This window comes from Corvus moneduloides, chromosome 6, assembly GCF_009650955.1.
Source record: "Corvus moneduloides isolate bCorMon1 chromosome 6, bCorMon1.pri, whole genome shotgun sequence".
Taxonomy (NCBI): domain Eukaryota; kingdom Metazoa; phylum Chordata; class Aves; order Passeriformes; family Corvidae; genus Corvus; species Corvus moneduloides.
Window position 1 is genome coordinate 22186215 of NC_045481.1, and position 25521 is coordinate 22211735.

General features: G+C 39.4%; 1 protein-coding gene across 1 annotated transcript in view; it reads left to right on the top strand.

Moving 5' to 3' along the window:
- SPTLC2 (serine palmitoyltransferase long chain base subunit 2) overlaps positions 1–25521 on the top strand; it is an 80452-nt gene that overhangs the window by 23599 nt on the left and 31332 nt on the right. The window contains exons 6-9 of the mRNA XM_032111052.1: positions 1470–1563; positions 5383–5488; positions 6319–6538; positions 8429–8555. Of these exons, the coding sequence (XP_031966943.1) occupies positions 1470–1563; positions 5383–5488; positions 6319–6538; positions 8429–8555 (547 nt within the window). The remainder of the gene's footprint in view (positions 1–1469; positions 1564–5382; positions 5489–6318; positions 6539–8428; positions 8556–25521) is intronic.

The following is a 25521-nucleotide window of genomic DNA, read 5'->3' on the forward strand; positions in this document are numbered from 1 at the left end:
TGTCCTGTTAGCAGGGGGTGAAAAGAGGCTGCTGCTGCTGATCAATTTGTTAGGTCTACTTTCTCCATCAAATGCTTGTCCTTGTTTTTATGGAAAAGCTTTTTCTAGACTATTAATCTCTGCTTCCTCTTTTTTTTTTTTTTTTTTTTTTAATCTATCATCAGCTTTCTACCATTCCAAGAAGGATACTAGTACTGGATTATTATATTCATGTTTTTTGATACAGTGGTGTTTAACAGCAATGCCCTCTGATGTATACATGGTCTGATATAGTAGTTCCAAAGAGCAAACACTAGTTGGAAATTTTCATACTGCATATGCCAAAGTCTATGAACTATGTAATGTGAATGTTTGTAGCAGCCGTATGAACACATGGCATTTATTGCAGTTTCTGATGAAAGCCAGTCTTGAGCTTTCTCAGAATGTAGAATGTTTCTAAGTTCATCGCAATTCTAGTGCAGTTTCCTTTATTTTGGAGAAAATACTGTTGTCTGTGACACTCCTATAACTATAGGCAATGCTTTTCACAGTCGTTTCTAGTAATTCCCATTGCAGAGAAGAAATCCTCTTGATTATTCCCTCCATCAGTTGTTATTAGAGAAGCATGGAATGACCATCTTTCAGTGCTAGATCTTCATCATTTTGACACCCTTTCTAGATTTTTAACTGAGCAAAGTCACTTTTAAAGTTGCAGCACATTTGCATAGTAATTGGAGTGGACCAAGGTTATTTAGAAATATTGTTGCTCCCTTATATATTAATCCCCCAATATACATTCCTGTAGTCCACAGGGGTAACGCTGTGACTGAATGTTCAGCATATCAGTTATTGACCTGTAATCATCACTGCTCTCAAAGCATACATGTCCTGGTTTAATGTTTGTCCAAGGATTTATCATCTGGTTTTTTGAAAAAGCAAATGAATTCAATGTCATGTTTAATGGCTTCAGAAAACTTCTCCATTTCACAATGCAATTTTGTTTTCCACTTTCTGCCCCTTGTATATTACCTCCATCTACACATGGGTTTAGTCAGTGGTTGCTTCCTAATGTAAGAAATAGCGCAACTTGGATAAGGCCTTTAATCTAGGACTTCTGTGTCCTGTTTCTTAGCAGCACTGTAGACTTGCTGAGTGAACTGTGGTAAGCTGCTCTGCTCCCTGTTTTACCTGACTGCATAGGAGGATGAGTACTCAGCAGCAGCATGAGATATTCAGGCAGATTCATCTGCAGGACTTCCAGCAAAAGTGAAACTTGAGTGGTTCTTTCAGTTAAGAGAAGTTGTGTATTTTTATTTGCCATAATAAGGCTGCAAATTGGGTCTTAGCAAGTCTTGCCTGGACTAGCTGCACTTATGATAGAATTTTTTTTTCTTAAATGATCTTGAAGCACTTCAGAGCTGAAAGGTGTTACATGCTTGGCTGTGAAACATAACCTTTTCAATATCTTCCTCTTTCCTCTTCTAATTCAGGGCTGTCTGATTTTGAGTGATGAACTGAATCATGCATCACTAGTGCTTGGAGCAAGACTGTCAGGAGCAACGATTCGAATCTTTAAGCACAACAGTAAGTATCAGATGGTGGACTCTGCCTTTCTGCAGATGCTATAGATCAAATACAATCTTTTCTATCTTCTAACAGTTGGAAATCCAGTTTCATGCAAGGAAATCAATTGCTAGTTACCTGAAAGGTAAGAAGTCTGCTGCTACTGAAAGCAGAATCATCCTGAATAGGATATTTTTTATATGTTCAGTCCCAACTAATAACACTTTTATCCTGAAGCTGTTCTGGCTTACATCTTCTGCATATGGAGAAGAACATGCTACCTTTTGGCAACTCTAGGGGCACTGGTGTCTTAACATGGTTTCTTGTTCTACCGTGCTTGGGTAGCTCAGCATTGTTAGACTATTCTAACAGTCTGTGTCACATAATAATGCAGTCTTGCGGGGGCCTAGGTTACAATTTGGGGGATAAGGAAGTTTAATTTTAGAACTAGATGCTAACATGCTCCTACAGTAACAAAAGCTTATGACTGCAGATGTCCTAGCTAAACATTGAATTGAATAAACATTGAATTGGCACAATGTAGTACTAAAAGAATTTTTGGGACATGAAGCGTAGATTAAGTTTATTGAATTACTTGCTTTAAGTATTTGTTTCCAAAATACACAGATTTTTTAACTTCCTAGTTTCATCTTCCTCCAAAGGAGGTATTTATAATAACTTTCAGGTTAAAACTACCTAGGATTTCCTTCTCTCACTCTTGATGAAAGAGGTACCTGGTTGTTCTTGACTAGTAAGGCCACAACCTTCATTCTTCAGGTACTCGTAACACTCTTTATAGTGTCAGTCTCTGAGATCACCATGGCTCTTGCTCTCTTCGAAGTGTGTGGTGATAACAGCAAAACTTGGGTGACTGAAATTTTTTTTTTCTTTGTCCTACTTGATAGTGTGGATTCTCTCTGCTGTGCTTACTGTTTCTTTTGTGTTCACTCTTTCTTGTTTTCTATCATTTGAAATAATTTGTTTTACAAAAAAGTAGAGCTTATTGTAACATTCATTTTTTTCTTTTTAATTTGTTGTGGTTGGATGCTGGCCCAATACCAGGCACCCACAAGAGCTGCTCGCTCACCTTCCCCTGCCACAGCTGGGCAGAGGAGGGAAAAGGAAAAAAAAAATCAACGAATGCTTCGTGAGTGAGATAAGGACTGGGAGAAACACTTCAAGGGCAAAACAGGCTCAACTTAAGCTGTAAAGTGAATTTATTACTAACAGAATCAGAGGAGGATAATGAGAAGTAAAATAAGCCCTTAGAACACCTTCCCCCTGCCCCTCCCTCCTTCCCACCGACAGCACAGGAGACAGGGCCTGGGGGTTTGGTCAGTCCATCACCGGGATTTCCTTCCGCTGCTCCAGGAGAGGAGTCTTCCCCTGTGAGGCCGTGGGTCCCTCCCACGGGAGACAGTTCTCCTGACCTTCCCTGGCGTGGGTCCTCTCTCCCGAGCAGCGGCCGCACCGCCCCTGCTGCAGCGTGAGCCCCTCCCACGGGCCCACAGCCCTCCCAAAACTGCTGCGCCGGGGCTCTCTCCTTCCTCGGGGTGCAGTCCCCCAAGGACAGGCTGCTCCAGCCTGGCAGCAGGGCCCTCTCTCTCCAGCGGGTCTCCCACTGGATCACAGCCTCCTCCAGGCATCCACCCGCTCCGGCACGGGCACCTCCCCCACGGGCTGCGGGTGGATCTCTGCATCCCCCGTGGATCCCCACGGGCTGCGGGTGGATCTCTGCATCCCCCGTGGATCCCCACGGGCTGTGGGTGGATCTCTGCATCCCCGTGGATCCCCATGGGCTGCAGGGGCACAGCTGCTGCACCATGGTCTGCACCACGGCCCGCAGAGGAACCTCGGCTCCGGCGCCTGGAGCACCTCCTGCCCCTCCTTCTGCACTGACCTTGGTGTCACCATGTTGTTTTCCCTCACATGTTCTCACCTCCTCCTCTTCTTTTGACTAGAATCAAAACCTTGTGACTTCGTTTTGATTTTCGTCTTAAATATGTCATCACAGAGGTGTTACCAACCTCTCTCATTGGCCCAGTTTTGGCCAGCAGCATGTCCATCTCCAGAGCCATCAGCCATTGGCTCTGCCAATGGTGGAAGCTTCCAGCAGCTTCCTCGCAGGAGCCACCTTTGTGGCCCCCCTGCTACATAAAACCAGGCCGTGCCAAACTAATACATAATGTATTTGTAAATTTTGGTTGCTGAGCAACATCACAAAAGTTTTGCATTCAACTTCTGCATTTGTATAGACATACTTCTGAACATTACATCCAGTTGCAGAATTTCAGAGAACATTGGTGACAAACATAGTTCTGGCTATGAGGAGAAGGACTTAGAAGCTGCTGTGATGAAAAATAGGTGATTTGTCGGCATGGGGTACAAATTAGCACTGGTGAAATTGGGGAATATTCTAGAAACATTCTAGATGGTGGGTTTCTGTGGAAGAGAATGTAATGGCAGATTAGAATCAAGGCAAAATGCAAACAGTGGTCTTGGCCTGTCAAGATGATGTTCAGTTCATATTTCTGTATGTGTTCTCAGTCTTACTCTTGTTACACTCTGTGCTGCCTTTTTAACGTCATTTTCTCGAGATGTTAATGGCTTCATTCATACTCAGATTTTTAGAAGTGGGAGGGAGGGGGGAATGAAAAATTCCCCTGAAATTCCATGTTCGATGTTTTTATTTTTTTCCTGCTTTATTCTGTAGTTTGTCTTTTTTATTAAGGTCAGACTAATCTTCCCCTCCTTCCTGAAAAATCAGAGTAGAAGTTTATTTTCCATTGTTCTCCCTAACTGCACTAACCTTGTCTTTCCTTCATTGAGAGACCTGTTGGAGACAGGGACTACACTGCAGATTTCTTCATCGTTGACTTTCTTAATGCTAGCTGTCCTTTAACAGTCCATTAACTGACCTACTTTGCTGTGTAGTTTTTAGTCTAGATCTAGTTCACAAGTTCCTCTTGCCGCTACAACTGCCCTAGTCTACCAATGCTCTTTTCATTTAATGTGTGCTCTTTTTCATGCCCTAGTGTTTAGATCTGTCTCTTGCTCAGCACTTGGCTTTTATGCTTTGATTAATCCCATCTTCACTCCTTTCCTCAGTTTTTTTTCAGGACTGATTCCACGTGTATGTATTTGTTCCCATTACTTAGGTCTCTTAGGACTCATGTCAAGTGTTTGTAGCCAAAGTTAGTAAGATTTCAGAATACATTTCTCCTAACAGCTTCATCTGTCTAGTTTCTGATATGCTGAACATTGTCCGCTTTCCTACACTGGTGGTTCTCTTTTTTCCCTTTTCTCCTTTTGGTTTAGAAGCTTCCTGTTGCACACTTCCAATACCTTCAGTTGTAAAAAAAGGAAAAAAGTACACTTGCCCTGATTCTTTTCCTGCACTCTGGTCTATCTTCTACTTATCTTTAATTGATTATCCTTGAACTTGTTGTGTTCTAGCTCTATTCTGTTGTTCTGTTCTGAATTATTTCTATCCACAAGGACATTCTTACTACCTAAATTGCCTTCTCTTTTCATCAGAATGAGATATCTTCCTTTTATCTTTTTTTTTCCCCCCCGCTTTCTTTGTTTGTGCCTAATGTTCTAACTTCTATTTTAGTTTAGAATGATGAAATTCTTCCTTGGAGTTCATACAGTTACCTATTCCCTTCAAGCTCATCCGTGGGCCTGTAGGTAGATGAAGCCTGTGCTTATTGACTTGTGTATGGTCTGTCCTCCACCCTGGAGCAATTTGTGCCTTTCTGGAGTATTGCTGTCTTTAGTCATGTCAAAGCTCAAGCTAGTAGCTGTTTTGGTACCATTTAACAGTAATTTCTGGCGCAGATATGCAAAGCCTGGAGAAGCTGCTCAAAGATGCTATTGTGCATGGGCAACCTCGTACACGGAGGCCCTGGAAAAAAATTCTTATCTTGGTGGAAGGAATATACAGGTACAAACTATTCTTTATATTCCTAAGACCCTCCACATGAGATCTAAATGCTTAGTTTTTGGGTTTCTTTGCCAAATCAAACTATGAATATTGTCACTTCCTAGTTATTTCATTAGTCCCATCTGTGAATTAAATTACACTGTGTATGTCTCACATCCTGGGCTTTCTGTTGCTAGAACTATAGCTTCACCTGGTGTTATCACAATGTTTCCCACATCCTGATTAGATTGTAGAAATTAATTAATCAAAACGGATTATTTTTCTCAGAGCTGAGGTCTTAAGTTGCTTGTCCATTTCATTCTTTCTGTGCTCATTAGATTATGCTAGTGTGAATGGAATTGCACAATTTAAAGTTTTTGCGAAGAGTGAGTAGGAGCAGTAGGCATAGCTATGTTAGGCATTTAAATCATGGTGACTTTCAGCACAAAATGGGGTGTTTTGGAGTGTTACTAATGGGAGCCTAGTCAGTTCTTAGAAGCATCAGGTAAGTAGATGTCAAGTCAGAATACTGACATTAGGGTAGAAGTAAAATTGAGATAATTTTATAAATGAATTATCACTGAACACATTCCTGTGCCCTAAGTTACTGTTGCCACTACTGTTTAGTCTGTATGTCAGTATCCCAGACATGCTGAACAGGTAGAAAGTAGAGATCTGGGCCCCAGGTACAAGGAGGAGAGGTGCATCTCTGCAGACTGTGATGTGTCTAGCAAATTTTAGGTGTTTGTAATTACTGAAAGAGTGAAGAAATGAAAGCTTAGTGACTTTAGGCTCTATAAGGTGGTCCCAACTATGAAATCAACTTATACTGAATTTTTGTTTCTTAACAGTATGGAGGGATCCATAGTCCGTTTGCCTGAAGTGATTGCCCTTAAGAAGAAGTACAAATCCTATCTGTACCTTGATGAAGCTCATAGTATAGGTGCCCTGGGTCCCAGTGGCCGGGGTGTAGTGGAGTATTTTGGACTCAGTCCTGAAGATGTGGATGTTATGATGGGAACATTCACCAAAAGCTTTGGAGCTGCAGGAGGATACATTGGGGGCAAGAAGGTAAAAAGCTGGGAATCTCACGGTTGGTGGTGAAGTCCATTTCAGACAGGTGGTGGAACTCTTCATTAAGCATTTCAAAGTTAATCTACTCATCAAGTACCCTACTGTCCATTTGTTTCATAATTTTACATACTGTCTAATACTGTGAAAGTCTGCAGTGCAGAAGAGTCTAGTCTAGTAAAATACCTCATAATCATTTAGGTCTCACATGATGATCTCATTTTGCAGAGTGTACAGTAGTGATGTAATATCTTTCTAGGAACTGCTAGGAGCCAGGAAGCTGGGATTTCTTGATGTTACTTTTAATGAGACTTGAAGGAAGAATGCCAAAAGCTTAAGTTTTTCAACCTGTTTGGAGGAAGATCCTCTTAGATTGGTCTGGTAGAATTGATTTCCCCATGGTGCAAACAGTTTGCTTTCTGAAAAGACATCTTTTCCGTTTTTCTTTTTTGGCTGGTTGATTGTTTTGGTGTTTTTGTTTATTTGTTTAGGCATTTTGTTTGTTTGGGGTTTTGGGGGCTTTTGAGGGGGGTTTTTTTGGCTACTGTCTCTTTTCCATTGGAAAGTACAGCTAGAAGGTGTTGCCTTTGCCAAACCTCTAATTCTCAGAGGGATAGTGTAGACAATTCCGTGTGTCACCTTTCCCATATCCTAAAATATCTGATCTCATAGATCAGGCTTCTAAGCTTCATTTGAGGGTAAAATTCTATCATTTTCCTACCAGGACAATAATTTTTTACGTATTAATTGGGATAATTACTTCCACCAACCCAAATGGAGATGGAACTTAGAGATATTCCTTGTAGGGTGTTAACTGCAGTTAGATGAAAATTACTTTGACAAGTTCCCCAGAAAAAAACATCATATAAATCTTTTTCCAAAGGTAGTGAGCTAGTGGGATTGACTCCATGGCATAAGGTAAAGCAGCTAAGAGTCCTTTGCAACTGTGTTTTAGCTACTGATTGAGGGATTGCTTCAGAGGTAAGAGGCCTTAAATCTTCTTACCTAGTTTATTTCAAAGTCCCTTTACAACTTCCTTTCATTTAACTCTGTCCCTAGGCAGACAGCCACAGAACACTTCTGCACATTTTTATAATGCATTTGCAGCTTGTGATAGCTACAGAGTTGTCATTATTCATTTTATGGCAGCAAAAGACAGAATCTGTCCTGGCATTCATACTGATGTTTATAATATTTTGGTAGGGTGGTATCTTAGCATGGTTTTATTATCATTAACAAGCAGCCTAGATAAAAGGTGTGTTGGTCCTTTGTTCCTATATGACCTGCTTTTGCCCTCTAGGAAAGATAGCATGTGTTTAACTGTGAAACACAGAAGGGTTAGGCTGAGGTTCTTGTGCTCTTAAATTACACCTACTGCTTTATTTATATTGTGCTGATGAATGAGAGAGAAGATTTTGTGACCTGTTCCCTTGTTTAGTGGATTTTGGGGGGAAAAAAGTATTTTGAGCATGATCCATAAGCACGTATGGATCCTGCTCCCCACTATTTGATTTTCTGTGTATTCCTACTGTTGTAATGAACACTTTTGAAACTCACCCTGGGCACAGCCTAAGTAATACAAACATAATGCAAACCCTTGTTGCAATCCACTGCTGATGGTGTTAGCTAAACAAGTCTGTCATAGACATTTGTCTCTGATCAACACACATTCTTGCCCTGTGACATTATTATTTGTCATGTCCCTGCTGTTCACATTTCAGCTGTTCATTTCTTGTACTGTTAAATTAATCCTTGAGGTACTTGTTCTCTTATGGGGCATTCTGAAAGAAGTTTTTTGTGGTGCCTTGTTTTATTGTGATTAAAGATACGACAGAAGCATTTCTCTAAGTGTTGGGAAGGCTATGTCTGATGCCTCTTGTGTTTTGCTAGGAACTGATTGATTACCTCAGGACATACTCTCACAGTGCTGCATATGCAACGTCAATGTCACCTCCTGTTGTGGAGCAAATCATCACCTCCGTGAAGTGCATTATGGGTGAAGATGGTACAACTATTGGTGAGTCTTTCTAGCAGTAAGCATGTAGAAACAGGAAGCCAAAAAGAGCTTCTGTCACTTTGACAGATAACACATTCAGTGGGCGCTTTCATAATTATCTGTTAGTACACGTATGGTTGGAATTTCTGGATCGGTAAACCAGTTTACAATTCTGCTTGGCAGATCAGCCTAATTACGGCATAAAGAGTTTTCAGCTAGAGGTAAGTCATCTTAGTCTTGTCTAAGACACTATTTTCTTATATTTGCATCTCAGTTAAAGTAAATATGGAAATGTTTCTGAAATCCCTTTTTACTTGGGGAGCTAGAGGTATATTTTTCAAAATCGGTGAACTTAATGGCCTAGGAGAAGAAATTCAGCATATTTGTCTTTATTGCCTTAGTTTTCCTGTTTCATTGTAGAAGTAAAAGGGAAATTTGTACTACTCTCTGGGCATTCAAAGCCATAATGACAAATTCTTGTCTCATTTGATTATGGGGTTGTGGCTTCCTTCTGTTACAGCATGAAGTAAATAGCTCTTTAAGCTGCCTTGAAACTGAAATGGTTTGCATGTAGGATACTTTTGCCTCTTCACAGGTAATTAAAAAGTTGTGAGCAGCTTAGACAGGATGCTGGTGTAGTTTGCTGAGGGTCTGTTGGAGGCATTTAGAATTCCGACTGCAGTATATATTGAATTCTTGGAGCTTGAGGCATGTGGCCACAAGGTGGTGGTGGTGTATGCTGAAGAAATGAACTGGCTTTTGAACATGCATCATCTGACCAACCAACCTGTTGGATAACTTACAGTGGAAAAGCTCACTGGGGAAATGACTTGAGAATTTTTCTGTTATAATAGGCTTCATTTGGTTTGCTTATATTTTCTGAGACCAGGGTTAAGTGCCAGCAGTTGATGTTGGTGGTTGCTCAGTAGACGCATCCTCAGTGAGGCAAGTACAGCTGGGCAGCAGCCTGCATTTGTGCTAGCTTTGAGTGCTTCTGAGTGGTCCATGTGAGAGACCTGTACCAAGAGCCAAGAGGTGACTCCCTGCTCTTGAGTACAGATATTAAGCAAGCGTCAAACTACACAAAAAGTTGTCTTGCTGTAGTCTTAAAAGTAATTGTTTGAGCTTTTTATAGCTGATGATTTGCCAACAATCTGTGGTCTGCTTAGGCGTTGCTTGTTTTGGGTTTCTTCCAGTATCTGTTTTGCTTAATGAAACAGGAAGCAAGGAATGTGTAACTGATTTCTGTTTGCAGTATTTAAACTCAGGCATTTTTGTCTCTTTCTGAGGCTACAGTGTGGTATTTGTTCAAGCCAGGAGAATGGAAGTAACTTCCTTTCCAGACTTCTCCTGCCATTATGCCAGTGAGATCCATCTGAGCTGAAAGGCAAACCAGATCAGGAACGAATTTGGCAAAAGATAAGCTCAAAAGATCTTTTTTGTTCTCATGTTGCTTAAAATGCATGTCAAGCTACATCCTGCTAATTTGGTACCAAGAAGTACCAGAATTCCTAGGCACTCTAATGAGAAAATGAGTGGTTTTTGGTGTTTGATAGGTATTTCATTTCGAAGAAGTCTCCGTATGTCCACTTTCTATATGAGCTGTAGCACTTTTCATAAGTGATGGATTTAACATCTGGATAGTCAGAACCCTGTCAAATCTCAAAGGATTTCTCAGCTACAGGTCTCGTGAAAGTGTTACTGGCTTCTTTAAGCATCTAAGTCAACTTTGAGTTAAGATAAGCACCTCACAGGATGATTTCTGCATGAAAGTGCTTTTCTGTTTATTTTCTGCAGAGTGCTGTTTCCCAGTCATGCATTTTTTTTAATTGCCTTAAGGCTTTAGAGATAATACTACTTTGTAGACATTTTCTGTGGATGAAGTTGGCGAAAGTTCAATTGGATGAACTGAGCAGCTGATTAGTGATAGCATGACAAAAGTTTTTCTTTGTTTAAGGGCTTTGGCTGAAAAACTTCTGTTTAGATTCTGTGGAATTACAAGTGGGCTCTGGAGGACCACTGCCTGCAGTTGGTTTGACTGTGAATAAATAAGGAGTAGATGGGTGCTGGTAATAGTTGTTAACTGTGAAAGACGAGTGGAGAAAGAGTGTTAAACTGGGTGACTGGTAAGCACCTCTGAATTGACTGTGTACTACAAAAATTTCATTGCATTTAAGTTAGTCAAGCTGAATGAATGGATGAAGGAAACTGAGATAGTGCAGTGGTTTTACAAGAGCACAGGAGTGGAGCTGGAATCAGAACAGTAGATGGCTAGCTCCCAACCTCATGTTTTGGACCACAGCTAAATCTTTTAATGGCTTCAAGAATGCTTTCTTGAAAAGAGCCTTTGCGGCTTCTTTGTCTGACTGCTTCTGTTTACCACATACCATGTTGTAAAACCTGCTGTCCTCCATGGCATCAAATTATTGTGGAAATTGTCATGTCAGGTTGAGACAGTCTGTAGCTGAGGAATAAGTAGTAGGAACAGAGTAGTTTTTGAAGATGAAAGGGGTTCTGTATATCATTTTGCAAGAATATGTTAATTGTTTTTAGGTTAATTCTAAATCTAAAGAAGCATCTGAAGACTCTAAACTTACAATATAAGGTGGTGTAATTACTAAAACTTTACATAACTAAAAAAAGTGAATGTCTCCTTTCAGATTTTTCCAGCAAGTTGCCAGCAACTAAATAGGATATTAGTAGGAGGCAGCACAGACAAAATACAGATGCTATAAAAAGCTTCTCAACAGAGAATGTAAGATGTGCTTATGTGGAGATGTGCTGCCTGAGTTGGGACAGTAGTTTTCTTGTGTCTTGATTTCTATTCAAATTAATCTGTTAATTCTTTGTAATGTGTATGCATGTACGTGACTAGCAAACTTCAATCACCCTGAAGACAGTTACAGCAGTAGAATTATATATGAATTATATATCTATCTCTCTCTCTCTCTCTCTCTATATATATATATGTATTTTACTTGTTCCTTCATCCAGACTGCAAAAAACCATGCCAACAGCTAAAGCAATGGCAGAGGCACCTTAGGGGTTCTTGGTAGTAGTGTTGCAGTATTGTAGCTCCTCTACATTATCAGATCAATACTCTGTCCTATTTTACTTTGCATGACTTGTCTTGCACTGTAATTGGCTAGAAGACCATCATGGGGTCTTAAACGAAACATACTTGATCTGTGATCCCTTTGAGAATTTCTTCAGAGGAACAGTCATCCTCAAGAGTGTTGAACATGTTGAGCATATAGACTCTTCAGAGAACTCAGGTGACAATGTACATATCTTGTATATCATCACATTTGGCTTTGATATATAGTAGAGCAAGGTGAGCAGGAGAGATGGAGAAGGCTTCTTTCTGCAAAAACCTTTTGGAACTGTTTTCCAATTCAGAGTCACTATGGTTGAAAACTTTAATGAAAAAGTGTTGCAGATGCTTGTCAGCAGTTTGGTGAATGTTGCTCTTGCTCTGTTCAGCCACAAAATGAATGAATTTCATATAGTTTTGTAGATAAAGGAGCTTTTTAAACAATGATAATAAAAAGACACAATAAGCAGTCTTTTCAGGGTCATACTACACATACACAAAGATGACAAATTGATTCTTGGAATGGAGTTCTGGAAAGCTGTAGCATAGAGCCACTTGATTCTTGCTGTTATTTAACTTGACTGTAGGGAAAATGAGACAGCTTGGGTCTTGTCATGGTAAATGAGACATTGTTTTGATTTATGATGTTAAGTACTTGGCCTGTCGTGATGAATTTTTCAGCATCAATGGTTTGGTTTGAGTTGAAAGCTGGATTTTTTGCCACTACAGTCTCACTAGGACTGGGAATCCAGCTGGCTTCTTTCTGTTATTTACATAAGAGCCAATGATACATCCTGTACAACTGGAGTTCTGTTATCACTGTAGCTCTTCAGGACCCAGCCTGTTTGTTGCCCTGATAACATTGCTGGGGGCACGTGGAAGAAAATCATAAGTAACCCAAGTGAGATTCAGGCAAATCAAAACATGCAAAGTGAAACCAGTCTAGGGACTGGTTAAGCACCTTCAGAGCTGAAACTGAGTTTGCTCTCCTGTGTACTAAAACTGAAGATCAGCCTTAAAGCCAGGTGTCCTTTAAGTTTGAACTACAGCTGGCAGTACTAATGGCTTGTAAAAGAGGTGAACTACTTCTTTCCACAGGCCTTAACTCAGTAATAGTAATTATACCTATTGACATTTGTAATGAGTTTACTGACTTCCATGTGAGTTTTAGGAGGCAAATATCCCACACCTAATCACAGCACCGTACATAGCATGCATAGAATGAGTTGTGGATAGACCTTGCCCAAGATGGCTCTTAAATTTTGAGTGAATGTTGTCTTGAGCACTGTATAGAAATGAAGGATTATTATCCAACACAGTTCAGTGGAGGCAGCAGTTGCATTGGCCATCCCAGCTGCTAAACTGTTGGAAACTGCTCTTTGGAGGCTGGTCAGTCAGCAGCACACAGTCTGATTGGTATTTTTCTCAGCACCTCAGTTGTGAAGAGCCAGTAATTGACTCCACCTCATCAGTGAAAACATTAAAAAAAAAAATTCTACTCTTGCCATTGCTATGTGCAACAATATTGAGTGAGTTAAATCAGAGAAGGTAGTTAAGCCAATTATAACCAGAAGTAATAAGAACGTACAGCTGTCTTGGCAGAGAATTGAGCATAACTGAGCTGTTCAGAATTCAGGACCATTGTTATACTGTCAATATGCCCAGGGAGAAGCATGCTGGGGGGGGGGAAACTAAACCAAACAAAGCTCAGATGGGCTGCTTAAATTCTGGAGGAGAAAAGACTGCAATTAGTATTTTAACTTCCATGTGGTTAATCAGGCCCTCACATGAAGAAAGGACCTCAGCAGTTCAATCATCTGCCTAATCAGTAAGTTTCTTGAAGTTGGACATTTTGTAACATTACCTTTTTCTTTCCAAAGACAAACCACAACTATATGCACGTACAAACATAAGGAGTAATAAAGGAATAGCCCATGTTTCAGCACCTGGACCTGAATTTTAAGTAGCTTATGGTATATTTATAAATGAAGTCTGTACTTTGCCATTCATTGCCAGCAGTAGATCCACAAATGGAAGCAGTGACTGCTGTTGTACTCCAAGGGGGAAATACTCCTTCTGCAGGCTGATGCTGAAAACATTCAATTATCATTAAAATCGGTTCATTTGAATTTCCTCCAATAATGCACTTGTTAATGAGGTGTTAAATTATCACCTTGGGAACCTGGGGACCAGTCAAAACTAATTTGAGCAAAGTGAAATTTTTTTTGTTGCTGCCCTTGAGAATCTCAAGCTGAGCTGGGAAACTGTTGGAAAAACAAATACTCTGGGGGTCATAAAGAGAGTTTCCTGCTTCTCTCCAGGGGTCTAACAGTTTTAAACATCATTCTCTGTATTTGTACTTCCAGTTGAGGATCTTTTAAATCCAGCTTGTTGCTGCACCCCTACCTGCCTCCCACAGAGAATGGCAAGCCTCCAGAAAAATTGCTTTAACCTGGGCTGGGCAGGAGAAATCTTTCAGCTTTTGATGCTTTGAAGAGTGTTTACAGACATTATCAGAGTTGTGCCCTTTGTGTTGTACATTGAAATGTGAGAATTCTTCAGTGCCTCTTCTTTTGGACTTTATTCAACATTGTGGTGTTTGTACAGAGCTTATAAATCTTTGTAAGTGTACACCTGCTTTGTTCTTGTAACATTCTGGTTCAGAAATATTGCTTTGTTGAAGTAATTTAATTTTTCTTCATTTCTAATACTACATTTGATTTAAAATGTGTATCTTTTTACTCTCAATAGCATATGTGGTGCCAGGTTTTTACAGAATGCTGGTGTGCAGCTACTACAGGGAAAGGAGAAAATACTGGTAGCAGGTTACTAGTATATTGTTAGCAACAGTGCAACTGATACACTTCTAAATCATTAAGGTAACATTAAGGTAAAGCATTTCAACAGGAGCAGTCACACATGAGGTGATGTGCACTCTTTCTTTGGGTTAGTGTTAAATAGAGTTCATGGTTCCTGGTGTGGTACATGATTTACTAGAGCAGAGTTTTTAGAAAATACCTGAATGACCCACACAAGCACTGCCTCCTATCATCAGTCCTGGCAACTGCACCAAATTTCTACATATTAAAAATAATACTAGTACTGCAATAGTTTGTGCAGTATAGAGACTTCTGTGAAGACTGTGGTAGAATTGTTTCTGTCTTCTTTGGAAACAGGCAATAGTCAGTAATGAAGCCTTTTCTGTGGGCTGTGTTAGGCTATGTGGGAGTTGCAGGCCAGCTGAGCTACTGTCCATGCCTACTTTAGTGGGTTCTGATGGAAAATGTGTTTGGCACAAGGTCAACTCATGCCATTTCCCATCAATGCAGTTGACCTGCCACAAATTCCCAAATGCAGACAATCTTGACAATCTACAATGTGTACTTTTGTCCTGCTAGAGTGCAGATGTTTGCTAATGTTTCAGAATTAAACTTTCTTAGATAGTACAGATTTAATCTTTGAAGGAAGAAGCTGTCTGAAAAACCTGCATGCCAATTAATGTGTTTGAAGACCATATGGCCAGAGGAGAGATTTGAGATTACTTTGAATAAGATTGAGCAGATTCTGTTGCAGTCTAATTTCAGTATTGGGGTTTAGTTCAAGACAAATTGACTTGTCAAGGACAGGATAAACCAACCTGTAGGGCTTCTTTCTGCCACAAGTCAGCTTCTGTTAATGCTCAGGTTATTGCCTAATTGTTGCATAGTGGAAAAGTTGTGGTTACAATACTGCCTGCATGGGGGAAAATGTGTTACAGAGTATGCATGCTTCTCAAGTTCATGTTGGCTAGCAGCTCCTAATATTTCTTAACTGTTTGTCCATGGACAGTGGGATTGAAAAAAAAAAAGAGAAAGAAAAAAGGCAGCAGTAAAATACTTCTGAAGCTTTTTAAGACTTTCAAGCTTGCTTTCCAGCTGGTCAGCTTAATATTGTATCATATAAGTGTGTTGGCAAACTCAGTCTCTAAGTGGGCAGTGGAGAACTCATTTGTCCTGCAACTAGCATCTCTAGAACTAAGTACTCTGTGCAAACAGATGTGTAACTCTTGCAGAAGAACTGTACCAAGAGCTGGAAGCAAAATGTTTAGTACCTCCAATCTGAAATACAGCTTGTCTTTTCTAGGATTGTAGCTATATTCCTGACAAGTATCTTTTTGTTCAGGACCTGGCATTGTAGAGGCAATTGCGGGTTTTATATGCACAGCTTTGATCTTTCCAGGATCCCTGGAAAACAGAGCTGTGCAGGAAAAACAAGTCTGTAAATGTCGAAGGAGAGGCAAGGTCTCCAGGGTTTGGGCCTTTTCAGGCACAAAGCCTACTCTTCCACCTCACTGCAGTTCCAGGTGGCAGGATACCAGGAGCTTCTTGCCAAATACAACTTACTAACATGGGAAAGCTCAACACCCTTCCTGTTGAAATTATTGCCGTTTTAGGGTAAATCTGAGAGCACACTGTGGAAGGACAAGTATGGCTACTATAACAGATAACACAGGTAGATGTGGGCAGCTCTGACTTGGTGGGAAACTTCCAGGCTATAGTTTTTATCATGAGATAACTTGGCTATAAGCATCTTTGATGTCAAAGGAGAAACTTGAAATGTTGTACAGGACCTCTTATTGAATGGATCAAAGTCTTCACAGAAAGATGTATGAAAATGTGTTCTGTGAAAGATTGAGGTGCTGCCTTCTCAATAACTTCATACATAAGCTTCCTACTGAAAAAAAAACAAACCAAACCAACTCGTTCAGAGTGAAAGTTTTTTTAGGACACATTAGTAAAGAGCACATACATACTTGCAGCATCCTGTCTCTCTCACTGTGCCTCTTCTTAGGTGAAATCTGTAGCAATATTATATTGGGAGGTATATCAAAGTCCGGTTGAAGTACAGAAAGAACTTTGGAACTTAATGTGCTCCATTCCATAAGGTCCCATTTAGTACCACTGATGAAAAGTAGGTGTTGAGGACTATTCTGTTCACTTTCTTTATCCCATAAAGGATTCTTCTACCAAGAGACATAGTTAGAAGGTAGTCTGTCTGCCAGGCTGCTTTTCTGGATTTTCAGACTAACACAGAGATAAATACTTCTCATAGTACTTTACAGTATCAGTTACTGGTCAAAGCGTACTTCTCTGTAGGATCTCATTATTATCTCAAGCTCATGGAGCCTATTTCGTAGCACTTTTGGCATCATTTCTTTATAGAGCTGACTTCTGTTCAGTTTGGCCAGAAGATGGTACTTCAGTGTTTATGGCGGCCACCTCCCAAAGGAGTTTGCCAAAGAGTACAGTAGTCAGACGCATCCTGCCCTTCAGGTGATACCCCCTCAGGGATACCTCACTATCCAGGTAAGAGAATGGATGCCCTAGCTCTATTTGTTGCTTTCTAGATGAAGCTGATTATTGGCTATTTCTAACCAAAGGTGGACACTTTATAGCTGGCTGGTGTGTCTTTTCCAGTGAATGACAAGCCTTGCTGTGCTAGAACTTGAGCATTAATCCAGATGCTTCAGCAGCAATGCTATTAGAAGCTTTTAAGGTGTTGACATGGAGTGTGACCAATCAGCTGACTTTTGCTGAATGCTGTTTCTTGCACTTAGAGCATTCCTATCTGATTTTATATTTAAGGGCAGCACTTCAGTATGTGGCTAATGCAGCGGTAGGGAATGGGGGAGAAGATTGTTGCTAGTCAGCTGCAGTTAATTTGCACTGTTTCTTAGTCTACCTTATTGCCTGTGATTTATATGATGTACAAATCCTTCTATTTGCCTGAACTGGCATTGAGTTTTAGAAGAACAGATTAAGGCCTATGGATGTTGTAAAACCTTGTGCTTTTATACTGGTTTGATGTAAAACTAAAAAAAAATGCAGGAAAAAATAAATCTAATTTTTATGACTAGCTAGCAAGAGTTCTATAGGGAAGCTAGTGTGTTAAAGCTCAGTCAGAAGAGCTACCAAATTACTGCTCTAAAGTTGAATACTTGGCTGTCTTTCCAGTCTATGAATTCCATTGTGAGCTCCTTAAAGATGTGCCTAATGGCAGGATAAATATACAGGCAAACTAAATGTTAGTTAATAAATAATAACTTTACCATTAAACCACACTGACTATACTTTGCTGCATTTCCCTGAAGACTATTCTTGTATTTGAGAATTTTAGGGGAAAATTGTTCTGTTTTTTTCCTGAACACAATGGAGCTAATTCTTTTTTTCCGAGTTTGATTTTGGGAGGTGTTCCCTGTTAAGACAGGGCATTCAGTGACATTGGTTATGGTTGTCAGACTCTTCATCTTTTCTAACCCTACAGCTTTGGCTATAACCTGTGTTGTATGCAGTCATTTTTACCGGATTTCTATACTTTTCATTTTCATAATACTTCATACTTGTGCATTCTTTCTTCATTATGTTTTGAGAAAAGTGAGCACAGTTTGGAGTAGAAGGTGCTACATGACCACTTTGGGATTTTTTGTTTGGTTTTGTTGGTGGGGTTTTTTTTGGTGTGGTGTTTTTTTGTTTGTTGGTTTGGTTTGGGTTTTTGTTTGGTTGGTTTTTGGGGTTTTTTTTGTTTGGTTGGTTTTTGGGTGAGATTTTCTCCATTAGGAAGAAGGCGCTAGTAGCTTGTAGCCTGTCGATTTTGGATATGATGCCCTAATATCCTGGTTGAGTCCGTAGATTTTGGTATTTAATTAACTTGGAAATTTTACTACCAAGGGAAACCTTTGGAAAGTGTTATGTAGATAAAAAAATATTCCACTACAAGTGTTTGCGTTGTCTTGGGATTCGTTCTTTTGACAATTCATCACGAAGTGAAGGATTTGCATGTCTTCATGGAAGCTCTGTAGATACCTGGTAAACAAGGGGAATTACACTGTGTTCTGGGAAGTGGATGTGTAGGATCTGGGGGTTTTGATAGTTCTTTTGTAATGGCATTTATTGGAATGGTGGAAGACACTGCTGCTGCTTAGGCGTGGTCTTGGATCCATGTGGTGGTCTTCATAAGACAGCTTAAGTTTTGGGTTTGATGTATTCAGTGGGATTGAAGGCTCATATGGGGGACTTTGGGAATATTTTTCATAGCAGCATTTTTCCTAACACAGGGCATAAATGTTCAATGACTTCCCTTTAGATTTGAGGGGAGTCTAATGTGGCCACAAGGGCTGTATATTCCATATACCTTTGTTTTTCTATAGTACTAATGTATTGTGGAGTGTTTCAAGTGCCTTTCTTTTAAAGTGTTGTCTGTATAGATCACACCTATTAAACTTAAGCACTGTGCTTTTGCTTGGAAAAGCTGGTGTGCACTGCAGCTCTTTTGCTTTCTGGGAAAAGAAATACGGTTTTCTGCACTTCTTATTGTGGTCTATGCATGTAGAGAACAGCTATGCCATATAACATAGGGTGAACTCCAGCCTAACAGCAGCAGAATGGCAGAAAATGTGCTAATAATATATGAGTTTAATAGATACTTTTTAAAATTTGCTTTATCTGTTTTAAGGTGGATAGCTTCAGAAGAGATTTTATGGTAAAATGAACTTTGGAGATGGAAGGAGTGCTTCCAGTGATGATATTTTTGTTTTCCTCTTGAAGAAGTACTTACAGTGCTGTCCTTTTTGTTCTCCTCATGGTTGACCTAAAGCTGATTTCATGTTTTATACTTGACTGTATCTTTCCATTTTTGATTATAGCTCTCTTAAAATGTGGAAAGGGGCTGCTTTGCTCTTCTTACTGCACATGTTCAGCTGGAGGTGATAATCTATCTGGTTCTGTAAGGTTTTTTATACCTGTATGATATTTTACAATTAATAAACACAGTAATATTAGCTTAAACTAGGTGACTGCTACATCATGTGTAACATGTCCTGCTTGAAACAAGAGGTCTTCATCACATATTTTTGTATATATTGTTAATAGCCATTCATATCCTCCATCTTCTCTTGTACTACATAGGAAAAGATTTCTTTACCCTTTTGTGTTGCTGTTTAAAATCCCATGGAGCAGTTTGCTTTGGTACTGACTTCCATTGTAAAAAAACATTCCGCACAAAACAGATGGAAAATATAGTTCACGCTCTTCATTGCTATGTTGTAAAGCTACTGAACTGTCTCCATGGAAGTAGATTATAAACATCCTTAATATAATATGCTTTGTGAAAGCTTGCACATTCCTTAGCTTCTAAAGAAATGTGGTGTTTGTATGTGTTCCTGATGTTTTTGCTCTCTGTAGCTTCAATCTGCCATAAAGGCCTGCCAACCTATTTGTACTGTACAAAGATTTGAGTCTTTTTTTGTTCTGTCTCTTCTTCAGTGATGCTTTCTTTTGAGATTTTTAAGAGCAAAGATGTGCTTTTTAAATTTCAGTGTCTGTGGTATCATAATAAAAAGAAAATAGAAGGTTTTTAATGCTTGCTTTTTTCAACAAATCAATTAAAGGTAAGTTTTACTGAAACTATATAAAGGTAATTTTTTTCATGGTTCTGACTTTATGGTGAAGGTGCCATAACTAGTTCAGAAGAGTAGTCTGATGAGCGCACATTTCTTTTCTTTCTTCTCAGCAGGACACAAGAATAGCTGTCAAACAGGATATATACAGCTGTCTTTTTAATGATTATGAACACTATTATCATGACTGCATTTGTGATAATACAAAATCTGTATGAGCTAATGTGTAAGTAGTGTTAATGCAATCCCACAAATCCTCCCAGTGATTTAATGTACAGTTAGATAATACGTGTACCCAGGCAACAAAAACTTAATTTCTTTGTTCTGGAGGGATAGCCCTTATCACATTCTTTAAAATTACCTCTTGATCTGAACCAATACTTTATAAGTTCACCTTCAAAATAAAGACGACTGTAAATCATAATTGTTAGGATGCAGGGAATTTTAGTCATGTGACAGCAGTGCAGCCAGATCCAGTAAGCAAGGTATAAACAAGCAGGAACAGGTATTGTGAATTACATTTCAGAAATTGTTTTCTGGATTGTCTGGGGGGGGGGGGGGGGCTGGGATTCTTGCAGGCAGTGCTGCTATTCTTCAGCAGATCCTTCAGCTAGTGTCAGAGTGAAGTTGGCTGGTAATGTGCTTTTGTCCTCACTTTCTGTCACAGTAGATTTTCTTTGTCTGTATGGCTAATCTATTTGGCTATGTTAATGCTAGAGAGAACTTAAACTGCTTTCAGTAGAAATTTGGCCTCTGGAAAAGTCCTGTGTGGAAAAGTACAGTGGTGGCTTGTGGGGTTGGAGTTAGGGAATCCTTCTGAGTCTTATGAGCCTAGTCTCTCATTGCAACAGGGCTTGAAACGTATATGAGGAGATGAGTGTAATGTGACCATGAAATGTAACTGTTGTTCCTATGCAGTTCTTTGCCTATGAAATAATTTTGTGTTCAGCCGGTCTTACTCATTTTTAGATACACAGGCACATGCTATTGCTTTCTTATTCTTTTTATAATAGTAAAATAGAGTTAGTGGATAATTTTATCAACTTAATGAACCAGGCATTATCTTGAATTCTCCTTTAAGTGGAAAGAAAGACACAAGCTCTTTCTGACAGCCTTCTGACAGGAGACAGTGTTTTGGTTTGGTTTTGTGTGGTGGTGTTGCCTTGGACAAGATCCATTCTTCGTCAAAGACATCAAATCCTACTTCTGTCTGGGTGGGTTTCCCATGAAGAGTCACACTAAACACAAAAGGAGAGTATGGAGTCTTTTGTTCTCTGTTGTGTGAACTTTAAAGTAGAGACAGTTGGTGTTTCTGCAGTGTCTGGTATACCATTGAGTTAGTACTGGGGGAAAAATTTTAAAAGCAAATTACCAGATACGCGTGATTCTAGTAGTCATTAAAGAATCTGATGCTACCAGCAACCAGCAGTCTTTTTAGACTCTCCTAAGTGTTAAAGAAAACAGGTTTCTGTAATTCAAAGTGCATTTTGACTGCGGAGAAGTGGCAAGAGATGGTATTATGACTTCCTTCCCATCTCTTGAAACTGAGTTATTGAAATTAATTGCAAGGTGGCATTACGTTTGAGGATGTGGCTCTTTTACATGGATAACTCCAGTAGATTATTTATGTGATGTGGATCTACTATTTCATAATTTCTGTATCTTTAAAATCAAGAGACTGTTGAAACTAAACAATGGGAGCAATTCCATTTTACTTTGCATGCCATCTTGCATAAGATAACAGGCCGTATAAATGTGAATCGGAATTGTGGTTGGATTTGGTGCCTGTTTTGGGGGGCGATTGGATTTTTTGTGGTTGATTTGTTTTGTTTTTCCCTGATGCTAACTTAATAATTCAGATCTAAAGAAAAGAAATCAATGCTTGCTGCATGACAGTTTTTGCATGTTAGGCTTAAATGAAACACTGATATACAAAGCCTGTTTCACAGCAGTCCTTGAACATTGTCAATAACCATAAGCTTTCTGGCAGCCCAGGTGTTTACAGGTTTTGAGAGAACCACTCATCCAGCAGAGCTTTTGGAGGAGCAGGCCTAGGGGGATGTATGTCCTGCTGAATAGTCCTTCCCTCTTCTTTAGGTAATGTGTGTGCAGACTTCAAAGACTGCTTGAGGTCAGCAGATCATTTCCTCTGATTATCACACAGGGAGCCTGAGATGGTAATGGCTCCGTATCCCTGTTGTGTGTCATTTTCTTATCTATACAGAGGGAAAGGGCAGTTTTTAAAATTAGGATAAAAAGCACTGCAGCTCAAGTGTTAAACTTTGTAAAGGCTGCTGCTACAAGCTCAGTGGTTCTTAAGATTTCTTTTAAAGGTTGACAGATTGTAAACACATGCATTTTGTTGGTATCCCTTTAGCTGTGAACTCCTGAGGGCTGGATGTACCTTGTAGAACAAATAAATGGTCTGGTGAAAAAGCTCCAGGTTCAGAGGGCTGATCTCTTTGGCAACCTGAGAACGAATGTGTGGGAGGAGGTACTGTTATGGCCAAGGCATCAACTGATGAACCTCACATAACAGCACAAAAATTCACACACTTCTGTGACAAATATGTAGCATGTCTCAAATGCCAGACTTGTGTAGGAATTATCCTGGTATTAAGACAGCTGTAATGTTTCCGTATTAAGTTACAAACAATCCTGTCTTTTGGAGGTACCAAAGAGTTGTGTGTTGTTCCTGTTGTGAAGCAATATTTTAAACAGGAGAGTTTTGAAAGTTCATCCATTGAAATAGTTGGTGTATTCTATTGGCTGTATTTTTATCAGAATGCTGAAAATACCTGGTATTTTTAAAAATGCTAGTCAGTATGCAACCCATGATGTTGCATACCAGTGGAGCCTTTAAAAATCTGTATTCCCCACAACTGTACTGAAATTCACTTCATTACAGCTCACACAAAGCTCAGCAAAAGTGATCATTGGTGCCTTGTGTTTTTTGTTAGTTGTGGGCTTTTCTGGGGGATGTCCCCCTGTTTCATTTAGTTACATCTCAGTGCAGATGCCAGTTCATTCTGTGTGTCAAGAGAGACTGAGGTGTTTCAGTTAATAAAATAGGTTAATTCTGGTTGCTGGCTCTAGAAAATTCAGATTACTTAGGAAATATAAATTGCAAACTAGAAGGAAGAGTCATAATAAAACCTACAGGAAAACTGTTCAGGCATGTTTGTCCTTAGAGTTGTATTACATGATTTTAATATGGTGTTAATTAGAAGCTGATATCACTTCTTCGGTCACTTACTGGAGCAGGAGATTGATCAAGAGGAAGGTTCTGAACATGCTACAGTCTGGTTCTGCCTTGGTGTAAGTGCTGACCTAATTAGCACCTGATCATTGGTGCTGTGGTGTAGCCTATGTTCTTTGGCTTTATTTTTTCAAGTACTGTGCATCAGTTGATATTGGTGGTTCTGAATGTATTTTCTTCACGTAAAGACAAATGCCTTCAGTTGCCTTTAGCTTGATTGGGGATTGACTGGTTTCTGTTTACTTTTTCATTAACATGGCTTTAATAGTAGTGGCAACACTAATGCTTTACAGCTGTTGGGGAATCTCAAAAAAATGGTTTTGTAGTATACTCTGTGTAATATGGCACAGTTGGAGATAACAGTATTGTACAAAACAAGAACAGTAAAAATATTTTGTTATCAAGGTGAGACTAATTGTCATGTATTGGAAAACAAACAAAAGCCTCTAACTTGGAAAGGGCATTGAGCTTTTTCTTGTGTACGTCTTTGCACAGTGAGTGTGAGTTGCTGCACACCTGTGTCTGGGCTTTGGAAAAGCCTGCAAAATCTCCTTTGAAGGCTACTGCATAGGTGCAAGAAATGCTTAAAATCTGAGAACAGTTTTAAGTGTTAGTAAAAATAGATCTGTATCTGTGTGTCTGTGGAAGTTTATCAGTTGCTGTCTCGATTGTGTTATGTCCCCACTGCATGTGCTTATTAAGAGTGAACAACAAAGAGATTTTCCAGTGATATTTGAAGTTCTGGTGGGACTGGACCCTGGTATCCTAAGGTAAGAGCCACCCTTGCTCATTCAGACAGAGAAGACAACTTATTCTTTCCCTGTGAAGCTTTTTGTTCATGCACATAACTGTGCTTCTTGGGAGAACCAAAGGATCATGCTTTATCTTCTACTCTTTTTTAATGAGTTGTGGGTCTTCTGGATGGTAAGTCATCAGCTACTTACTGCACCTTCTGGAGGTGATGAGCAGAAATTTGTCAGCTGAGATTTGTGTAAAGTCTTAAATGCTGTTCAGTTGTTGTGGTGGTTTGGTTTTTTTGTTTTCTATCATGTTTTGCCTGAATGTATTTTTCTTCTAAGGCTGTAATTCACATGTAAAATATAGTAGAATCTATAATAGGATCCTTTAGGCAACTGCTATGTGAAGAAAAGAATATACTGATCTTAGCTAGAGAGAGGGTCAATCAAAAGTAAACTGAGCCAAGATATCTTTTAATACATTTGTTACCACTGTGGAACTAAAACTACAGGAATATTTCTGTTCTATTCTGTTAGATGTAATTCCTGGAAACGGTCACACTTGGGTTTCCAGCTCATGTTTAATTTCCCAAGCTAGAGAGTTATTCTACTTTTTTGAGGTGAACAAAATGTTCTGGTGTTATGAAAAAAGGATGTATTTCTTAACCACTTCATTAAATATGTACTGTTGAAAGGAGGACAAGTTGAAAGTCAGTTTTTGGCGTGGAAGTAGGCTCAGAAAACGCTTTGAGTGTTCAGATAATTACTGCTTTTTATTTGGTGGGGTTTGAAACTCAAGGGGAAATTTAGTATGTGTGAAATTCATCCAGTTTCTTGCATTGCTCCAAGAGAAGGTACCATTTGTGGTTGTATTGTAACTTGTTTAATTATGCTGCAAGGTCCATTCCTCTGATTACTCCAGTATGATTGCCATGTGTTTCCAGATGTCAGAGGAGTGTTAACCTACTAGTGTTTTGGTGTGTGAGAGACAGCTTTCTGTTCTTCTTTAGCTTTTATTGCTAGTTAATTTTAATTCTCTGTGCTTTACAGTCTTTATCTATTAGTCTTCCTCCCAGAATAAATGTTGCTACTCCAACTCCTGAGATGTAGAAATGCAAAGCAGAAGAGGTGCGTAACAGAGCAGTGAATATCTTCCATAGTTTACTTAAAAGGCCTGTGACGTAGGTGGCATTTTAATGCAATACAGCTACTTTTGCTGTAAAATTTGTGATGAAAAAAGTCTGTGCAAAAAGCTTTTAAAGAAGATTCAAAATGTCTTTACTGTTTGGGGTTTTTTTAAATTGTGTGTCATCAATGTTCTCTGAGATACTTGTGCTATGTTTTTAACAAATGGTCTCCTTCACTTCTGTGAGTCTAATGAATCCTGGAGCTGCACAGTGGGAGTCTTGACAGACTGGAAGTTGCATTAAACAGCTTGGGTTTTTATTGAAAACATTGTCCTT